At 40.7% G+C, this 10161-nt stretch overlaps 1 protein-coding gene across 2 annotated transcripts; it reads right to left on the minus strand.

The window, feature by feature from the left end:
* Positions 1–319: 319 nt before the first annotated feature.
* Positions 320–9354, minus strand: LOC115593033 (equilibrative nucleoside transporter 2-like). Of its 2 annotated transcripts, none has more exons than XM_030436357.1 (13): positions 9227–9354; positions 7147–7205; positions 6975–7056; positions 6668–6819; positions 6433–6572; positions 5822–5956; positions 5239–5339; positions 4877–4952; positions 4093–4202; positions 3828–3936; positions 2597–2682; positions 1909–2105; positions 320–1740 (listed from the first exon to the last, which is right to left on the minus strand). In XM_030436357.1, the coding sequence occupies exons 2-13, from the start codon at positions 7182–7184 to the stop codon at positions 1629–1631; spliced, it is 1338 nt and encodes a 445-aa protein (XP_030292217.1). In that variant the 5' UTR covers positions 7185–7205; positions 9227–9354; the 3' UTR covers positions 320–1628. The 2 variants fall into 2 exon arrangements, with proteins under 2 accessions (XP_030292217.1, XP_030292209.1); XM_030436349.1 differs by having other exon boundaries at positions 8985–9348.
* Positions 9355–10161: the final 807 nt, after the last annotated feature.

The raw sequence follows: 10161 nt of genomic DNA on the forward strand, positions 1-10161 counted from the left end.
AAAGTAGAAAACAGAACAACATGTTCCCACAAAAGTCCAAAACACGAGTCAGGCAAGTCCGACTGAGACACGAGGCAGCTCACAGTGATTACAGATTAGATAAATAAAGATAAATCACATTAAAGACATTAAAAACAGAAATAAGCTGAAAATACAATATTACTGTCCTCTCATTTTAAAGGGTAACTCCACCAGTTTTCCTCATTGACGTGTCTACAGGTCGGAGGAAGCTGCAGGTCGTCTGATCAGTCGTCTCCAGTGATGTCACTCAGTGGATGAGTTGCATTGTGGGTATTGTAGGTTAAATAAAACACAGAAGTTTGATATTTCAGTGCGTTTTATTATGAAAACAAGCATAAAAAGACATTTCTGTTTAGAGGAATGAAAGAGCATCAGCACGGTGCAAACACGCATAAATAAGCAAAAATAAAACAAATAATAGTCTTTAAAAAATGTATTTTTTTTGTTTTATAAAACGAATAAGAACAAACAGCCTCAGTGTGGAGAGAAAAACTAAACAACCTGACATTCATCATATCAAAAGATAAATTAAAACACGTTCGGTGACGAACTTTGAAATTCAGTAACAAAATAAAATGTAAAGCTCATCTGTTGACCTGTAAACCAATCAGTGCTCGACAGAGTTCTTTGCAGCCAATAGGAGCGCTGCGTTGTACAGTACACACAGAAAACAAAACCAGAGTATAAAACTAATCACAAACATAAAATAAAAGCTGTTACCAGGAGAATATATTATAAAACCTTAAACAAAATGTTTGGAAGCAGAGGACTTTCAAAATAGTTGCCTTCAGAATAAAAGCAGGGATTCAATTACAATGATAAAAGGTTGATTTACATGTAATTCAATCTTATCATACATGTCATCAAAGTACGAGTTATAAGAAAAAATAAATATAAACAAATAAAAGAGAAGAAGAGGAAGATGTGATGTTATTCAGTGGGTTCCTGATTGTACAAATACTTTGATCCCTGATTATTTTATTATAAAGACTTTCACTTCAATAATTCATGTCCAGGTTACTGAACTCCAAATAAGTCTTTATATTTTACTGTTTGAATTATTCTGTGTTTGTGTTCTCAGCCTCAACAAAGTCTGATTTTTCTCTGGACTGGATTTTTAAATTTGTCCTGAAACAGAAATCCAAAAGATCTTTTACAATATTTGTTGTTAAATGCTGAATTAATGACAACAATACAAAATACAAAGTCTGAAGCTCTCCTGTAAAAGATCTTTTGAGTTTCTTGGATGTTTCAGGACAAATTTAAAAATCCAGTCCAGAGAAAAATCAGACTTTGTTGAGGCTGAGAACACACAAACAATCAATCAATAACGTCTAAATCATAACTTCAAATGTATTTGGAGTGCAGCTGCAGGGTTTCACCGGGTCCAGTGAGTTTAACAGAAGTTCCTACTTGATGTTTGTGTCGTATGAAGGAGTCACGTGATCTCTGAGGGGCTGAGAGACAATCAGTCCTCACGTCTCTGAATATTCTTACAAAATGTCCTGATACAAGTGCTAAAACTCAAAATCGTTCTTCTTTTCAGGACTGGATCACGTGATGCTTTGATTTCTCAACGTCTCGCTCGATTCACTCGACCCGCTCGTCTACACCAGCGTTCCCAGCAGGAAGGAGAACGACGCTCCCACTGCCAGACCCAGCACGAGGAAGAAGGTCATGAGAGAGCCGGCCGTCTCGCAGTCTTTATGTCTCACCAGCCTGAGGACAGAAACAGGAAGTTACAACGCGAGCCTCAAAAGACGCGACAGTAACTGACAGAAACCAGTGAAACACTCAGAGACGGACTCGAAATCCAATCAGTCTACAAATCACTTAATAAGCTGAATGCAACCGACGGTTTCGATGGCATTCCTGCCGAACACTCACTGTGGAGCGTAGGCCATGCAGAGGCTCGCCAGGTACCCGTTGGAGAAGGAGAACAGGGCCATGATGGTGACGAAGGCACAGTCGTGTCTGAAGATGTGAGGGAGTCTGGAGCCCTTCACGTTACACAGCATGAGCAGAGGGATGAAGAGCAGACGGGACAACACGGCGACAGGAAACAGCCGGCTCTCCTTCGCAGGCTGCACAAACACCAACAGCATCAATCAATCATCAGAATCATAAAACTTCACTTATCTCACTTCTTAAGATGATAAAAAAAAAGATACAGACAGAAGATGGAGGATGTTTTTTGAGACTTTTTTGTTAAAATGGATCAGAATCTAAAATAACTCTGATGTGTCACAAGTCTGCCTTTAAAGCAGGTTTCAGGAATCATTAAAGGTGCATTGTGGGATATAAAAACATAAACAGTCTCATCAGCCTGCGGAGAAAGGACAGTTTCCTGTTGTGATGTCATGCTAACAAGCTAGCAGCGGCCCACAGCTCACGTGCTGGTTGTATTAACATTAACAGTGTCCTGATCAGTGGGCTCCCAGTACAGACCGCTAGCTGCACGGCTAACTGAGCTAACAGCAGCCACAGTTAGCAGGACGGCTGGCTACAATCTCGCGCGTTGCACCTTTAATACGTAAGGAGGGTGTAAATTCTCTGAGCAGGCGGAGAGACTCACCCATTGGCCGAGAGACGGGGCGCTGCGGCCGGCCAAGTCCATGGCGTTGAAAACGATGAAGCAGCAGACGCAGGAGAAGATTTTATCTGTAAGAGACGGATGTGAGGCGGCCATGTTGGTTAGGCTGGTCACAAACATGCGTCACAGCTACGACTCTGATGTGAATGTTATTCAACAGAGCAGCACTGATTTATCAGGAGGCTGGTGAGGTAGGTCAATCGTACGGAAGCCCTGAGGGACACGTGAGAACATTTTGGCTTCTGCTGAAACATTTTCTTTGTCTTATATAAATTCTCCTGTGTTCATGACTTGCTAACTGGAGGGATTTTTTTATTTCCCAGGATAATCTTTATAAGTTCCTCAGTTTCTTTCCCATCAGCCAAAACACTGGACAAAAAAAAAAGATAAATAAATATAACAAAATAAAACATGTGAAGCCGAGTAATAATATTTTTTTCAGTGATTTTTTAAACAAAGAAGATTTTTGCAATCTTAAAATCTTCTTTTTTCTGTGTGGAACCGACTCAGTTATTAAAAAAGAAGAAGAAGAAAACCCAAAATGTAACTTAGTTTCACACATGCAAAATATTTTGTTCTGAAAAAAGGAAAAAGAAAAAAAAAGTAGTTTTCTCCTGAAAAAGAAAAAGTTTATTTTTCTCGGTTCCACACACGAAAAAATTATTAAATAAATAAAAATACATAATATAAAAATAAAAAATAATTCTCCCAGGGAAATAGATGAATAAATAACACACACACTTCCACACACAAGGTGAAACATAATTTAGTGATTAAAAAATAATAATAATTCTTTTCCCCTGTTGAAAATTTTTTTTTCTTGGTTTCACACATGAAAAAATGTCCTTCGTGAAAAAAACCAAACTAACAAAAAAACACATGTTGAATTTTATATTTACCTATTTGTTTATTTTTTAGGAATTTTGGAAAATTATCCTGTTCGCAGGTCACAAACAAACCTAGAAAATGGATCACAGTACAGAAACAATACTGTCTTGTCCCTCCGTCCGAATAATAAAGTTAATCATTAAACTATTAATAAGTCACAGTTACATATGTTCTGCCACACGTGTTTTTGAGTGGGTGTAAATCTGGCAATGTTTTGATATCAGTATTTATACCAACGTCGTTATTTTCCCCAAAAAACCTGCACATCGTTCGAACTCGACTATTTAAACAGCAGAAACTGGTGACTCTGATGACGATGACTCACCCCAGGAAGTGTTGTCCTTGTAGACGGTCTGCACTCGGACCGTGATCACAGGAAACACCGACAGGGTGACGGCGAACACACACGTCACACACGCCGCCATCAGCCAGATCTGCAGGACACACAGGAAGCATCGCCATCGTCACACACTCGTGTTTTCAACATGAAACCAGCTCGAGAGCAGCGCTGCACAAACTGGAATGTTGGCACTATCCCCGAAATATTTTTAAAACAGGGGAAATATCCTGCAGATGAAAAGTGGTTGAACCTTTTTGAAGACGGCCAGGACGGACAGACGCTCCTGACTCTCCTCCGGGTCTCTGATCACCGTCCCGTTGGCCTCGAGCTCTTTATCATTGTTGTTTGAGACTTTTTTATCTGTAAAGCGAAAGAAAGAAAAATGTGTCAGTGACCTAAACTGAGCTGGAGCTGATCTGCTAATGTTGAGTCACTGAATAAAAGGTGCACAAAGACAGAAAGAAGTTCATGTAGAACATTTGCCGAATTTACCAGAAGGTCCAAATAATGCAGAATGAGTCAGAGACAGAGTTTCACAGAGTTTATAAAGTGTCTCCAACTCAACAACTCACTAAACTGACACATTTGTTAAGGGAGTCTGGGGACTTTCTCCACGGGGACAAAGAAGTAGCCTATATTGTTACTGTTTAGTGTCTTTGTAACATGTGACATGTTTAGATCAATAACATGTTTCTTCTTTCATAAATGGAGTGTAAATGGTGACATCAGTGTAAACAGTGTGTTCAAACAGCTGATCAATGTTGGCAGGTAAGACTTTAGCACTTTAGACACAGAAGCAGACAGGCTGGTACAGACATGCTGCCACAAACTGACACTTTTTACAAGGAGACAAACAACTTCAGCTCAAAGATTTAATGCTGAGTGATCGAGTCGCTCGTGTGTCAGAGCTGCAAGCTGCAGTTTCACCACTAGATGCCACTAAATCACACACACACACACACAGACACACATGCTGCAGCTCATTAGCCTGAAACTGTTAGCATGTTGCTAAACGACACTCTGAATTTACCGACCTGTGATGCTGAGGAGCTGCTGAGACTTCTCCACCTCATCAGTTTGACTTCTGTTCAGGTAAAAACGAGCAAAATCCTGCAGAGAGTCGACGAGGTCAGAAGATCACAGACTGTTTCGTCTCTTTAGCCTCAAGTTACACAATCAGTCACTTTTGTAGCTGCAGTTTGTTAATGATCTTGTATTTGTAGCATCAGTAACAGAAACGTGAAAAACATTCAACATAAAAATACAATTTAACCAAAAAACATGAACTTTTTTTGTGATGCAACAGCAGCTGAGCCTGATTTAACAGTCAAAGTAAAGGTGAATGATTCATTGTGGTGTGTGTGTGTGCGTGTGTGTGTGTTGTGTGTCTGCTCACCAGGTGTGGCAGCAGCAGGTAACACAGCAGCGTCCCCAGCGTGGCCACACACGGCGTGATGAAGTATCCCAGCGCCTCCGTCGTGTTGCTCTCTGCGTTACCTGCAGAGCAGAAGAGACGCAGCGTGAACGATGCTGTCAGATATAAAGTTGTTCTCGGCTGCGAGACGAGGAAACACGAGTCACGTGCCGTTTAAACATCTAAAATCTGACTGTCAGTCTCTGTCCTCGTGTGTGAACAAATATCCATATAGGTGAATTCCTGTATCGTGACAACAACAAACAACTTATATGTTGTCACAAGAATTAAAAACAGAAGTAATAATCCTTATTACAATAAAAACAACAGGTGGTTTTATCATCGCTATCAGTTATAAACTGTATGCTGAAGTTCTGGAGCTAAAATAATCAGACAGAGAGGTTGTTGTTTTGAGATTTGAAACTCATTATGAGGAAAATGTTCTGTTGTTGTTGTTGTTATTGTTGTTGTTGTGGTTTTGTTGTTGTTGTTGTTGTTGTTGTGGTGTTATTGTCGTGGTGTTGTTGTGTTGTTATTGTTGTGTTGTTGTTGTTGTGTTACTTACTTAAGATAGAGAAGAGCATTGCGAGAGCAGCAAAGATCCCGGCCAGGCCCTGACCGCTCATGAACAGAGTGCTGTAACGAGGAGGAAACAGGCCGACCACGCCAAACAGACTGCCCTGCAGCACCGCACTGAACACTGCACACACACACACACACACACACACACACTTTAAACATTATAATTATGGTTACATCATCATTATTAGTATAGTGCAGTAATATATGAGCAGTAGCAGCTGTTCACTCAGCTCCTGCTGCTGATTCTTATATTATTGATTTCTGTTCAGCAGATTGAAGCAGCAGATTATTAGAAATGAGGACATTGTACATGTTCAGTATTATTCTCCTCATCTTCTGCAGGTAGTATATTTATTAAATGTATTAACTCCAGCAAACACAATCAAAAGCAAACTGCTGACGAGCTGCAGCTCGGTCACAGCAGCAGCAGCTGTGGAGTTAACGGCACCGACATCAGAGGTGATTCATTAAATCAGGACTTTATTTAATTTGTCTGGCTGCGTTTTATCTTCTGTCGCTGGTTTCAACTCCAACAAAGGTCGTGACGAAGACTCCACGTCAGAGTCGACGTGTGACGGGCGCGTCTGAACTCACTGTTGATGAACCAGATGGTCGCCATGGTGACGGAGAAGAAGGTGTCCGGCTCCATGTGGACCTGAACCAGAACCGCCGTGATGGAGAAGAGGAGGAAGATGGCGATCAGGCTGAAGGCCACGCGGAGACGCTCCCTCACCCTGCAGAGACCAAAACCATCATCAGCATCCTCCTCATCATCATCATCCTCATCATCATCATCATCTTATCCTCACATGTTGGGACATGAACTCACCACTGATACAGGAAGGAGTTGAGCAGGGTGAAGAGCAGCAGGGGCAGCTGGGAAAGCAAGGCCATCCAGCTGTCGTAGTTGTAGTCTTTAGTCGGACCTCCTGACGTCTTGTTGGAGGAGTTCGTTGAAGCTGTGAGCCGACCGTTGAAATACTTTAACACAGAAGAAGAAGAAAACACAATGAGTAACTTTGGACGCAATCCAAACTGTAGAGAATCAGAAGAACAATTTGATAAAGAAGAAGAAGAAGGAGAAGGAGGAGGAGAAGGAGGAGGAGGAGGAGGAGAAGGAGGAGGAGGAGTGAGACCTGTGAGGCCGTCATGAAGAAGTTCCAGGGCAGCAGCGTTCCCAGACCGAGCACAAAGATGATGATGGCGACCGCCTGACCGCTGAGGAAACAAGAACACTTTTTAATCAGCTGATCAGATTTTTTATTTGATCATCTTATAAAAAAGTTAAACACAAAACATGAAGCTCACCGGTCGGCAGGTGGACTCTGTTTCTTCTCGTTCCACATCCTGTAGCTTCTGTCGCCTTCCTGCACCAGAAAGAGAAACAACTTCAAAACAATGATCAGAGCTACGAGCTGCACGGAGCCGTGAGGCTGTTTCTGTTTTAAACCAAGTCTCAGCTGCTTCAGGTACAACTCTGTTTCACTGTGACGCTCCAGAACTGTTCTGTAGACTACGACACTTCACCTGACTGTATATCTTCAGGAGGAGGAGAGGAGGACTTGTGTTTGTTTTAAGACTTTACATAAGTAAAGGATGTGAACACTTCTTCTTCTTCTTCTTCTTCTTCTTCTGCTGCTTTACCACTTTTAACAACATGTGGCGTTCAACACAAATGTACTTTTCACAAAGAATGAACGCTTCTTTCTAACTTTGCCGCTGATCATTTAGTATCTTTATATAACTGACACTTAATCCCTCCTATAGAAATATAAATGTGTCTTCTGTACCGTGTCAACAGCGACACACCTTTGAGTTTCCCCTGAAACGACTGCTGACATTTAATCCTCACATTGTGTTACTGTCATCACAGTGAAAACGGCACATTGTGACTCATCCAGTTGCATCGTCATCATGTAGAGTTTTCTCCCCACATGGAGCCCCATGAGCCACGCTGCCGGAGGCGTGTCCTGGACACTTTTTTGTTGAAATAAGTAAATCATTATTAATTTTTTGGGGGCGTGCTGACAGGTTCTGGTGTCGGCCCTCAGAACTCTGAGGACATTCTGTTCAGATGTTTTATTATAACTATAAGTTTTGACTCGTGTTCAGTGGTTCAGAATAATTAAGTACATTTACGACCTTCCTCTTCTGTCAGTATAACTCTGAAATACTCGTACTTTACTTTAATATTTCCATTTTCTGCTGCTTTATACTTGTTGCAGACACAGAGGGACGTCTCTCTTCTGTCTGACACTGAACGTTACCATCAACATAAACATCCTGTAATCCTGCACAGCAAGCAGCCATGGAATGTAACCGAGTACTTTTACTCCAGTACTGACCTTAGATACAACTTTGAGGAGCTTTACTTTTATTTTTCTGCTTCAGACTTCCACTTCTCAACATTCTGGAGGCAAATATTGAACTTTTTACTCAACTACATGTTGTTGATAACATTAGTTACTAGTTTTTAGATTACATGTTACACCAGAGCCAAAGTAGCACATTTTGGCAATCAGTTAAAAAATAAACACTGTTTCAGATAATCCAAGACACACATCCTCAAATATGTAGTTTGTCACTACACTTCAGAGGCCAACAGTAGTTTTACTCTGCCATATTTATTTGATGACATTAGTTTCTAGTTACTTTGTAGTTTCCAAAAATCATTTAGTGTTTTCAGCTGTAGAATTGAAAAAAGAAAAAGATTCGCAAACTCAAACTCATGCTGAATATCTGATCCAGACTCAACGTCTTCAGTGTAAACATCATATAAACATGTATAATATACTTTTACTTGTACTTTTGATACTTAAATACATGTATATCAGATACTTTAAGACTTTTACTAGAGTATTATTGAAACATGATATCTTCACTTTTACTCCAGTATGACTTTTGGATACTCATTAAAATATAATAAAGTATCCGTTAGTGATAAATACATAATAATAACAAAATAACAATAAATATTAAGAGACTAAATGTAATATTTTTGGTTATAGTGAAATAATAAATGTTTAATTAACGCGCCTTTATCCGTTATTGGCGCCTTCACAGACAAAGTCATCACGTGTAATAATGTGATAAACCCATTCAGAACTCCATATGAAAATCAGCATATTTAGGCAGACGGAGCTCACCTGAGAGTCGGAGCAGGTGTGATGCGGGTCGGACAGATGAATCGAGTCTGATCAGAAAAGAGCGCTAAACTTCTTAATCCACCTGAACCGTTTCATTAACGCGCCTTTCTCCGATTTCCGCCTTCCTCTCAGTCTCAGAGCAGCACGTGGAGTGAGACTCAACGTGTCGAACCATTCAGAACTCCATATGGAAAACTTTAAATTAAGTTAAAAAGGATGAAAACAAGCCGGAGAGAGCTCACCTGGGTCGGAGCGGGCTCGCGCGGGTCGGACAGGTGGATCGGTTCTGTTTGAATGAATGGAAAAGGCGGGCGCGCGGGCTACTGTAAATCTGGAACTTCTTCGTCATCACTCTAAGACACGCCTGTTCACATCAGAACAGTCTGAAGTTTAGGACCGAGTCGAGTTATCTTCCTGTGTGTGTGTGTGTGTGTGTGAGAGAGAGAGAGAGAGAGAGAGAGAGAAACAGCTGGAGCTTCGAATTTCACAATAAAACACCAATTTATGCTGCATTTTGGCATTTTAGCTTTGTGTCTTGTCAGTAAATATTAAGAAAATACTGAGGGAATGCTTGTTTTTTGTTACCGGTTGTTTTATTTCACTGCATACAGGACCAACAGCTGATTCTGTAGACTTTGTATGTGCTGAAATGTAAATATGGCTCCACAGAGCGCCGCAGGAATACTCCTGAAACCTGAAAAACAGTTGACAGTTTTGCAATTCCAGTTCTGAACTTTAGTTTTTTCGACGACAACAGATATGTCTGTATCTATCCCTCGTTTGAATTAAAAAGGACGGTTGCTAACGAGTGTCTGAATGAGACTACAGAGGTTGTCGGGGACATTAAACGTCCTCACAGCGAACACGGAGACTCATCTACTCACTAGTCCGTCTTTACAGGCCACTTTAGTTACACACTATATCTATCTATCTATCTATCACGTTCTAAACTCTTAAAGTCTCATTGATTAATCGAGAGGTGAATGAATAATGACAATTGATGGTCCGTTGCGGACTACAACTTGTACATTGATCAGTTTATAGAAAACCTGGATAGTAATTGTGCAGTAAGACTCTTAGTGGTGGAGACGTTTCAGTCATGTGACCGTGATGTCGTCTGTTTGTAGCCTAGCATTAGCTTCTTACTGCTACACAGTTAATTTGAAGTTCATCTGTG

Source organism: Sparus aurata, chromosome 1 (assembly GCF_900880675.1).
Source record: "Sparus aurata chromosome 1, fSpaAur1.1, whole genome shotgun sequence".
NCBI classification, from domain to species: domain Eukaryota; kingdom Metazoa; phylum Chordata; class Actinopteri; order Spariformes; family Sparidae; genus Sparus; species Sparus aurata.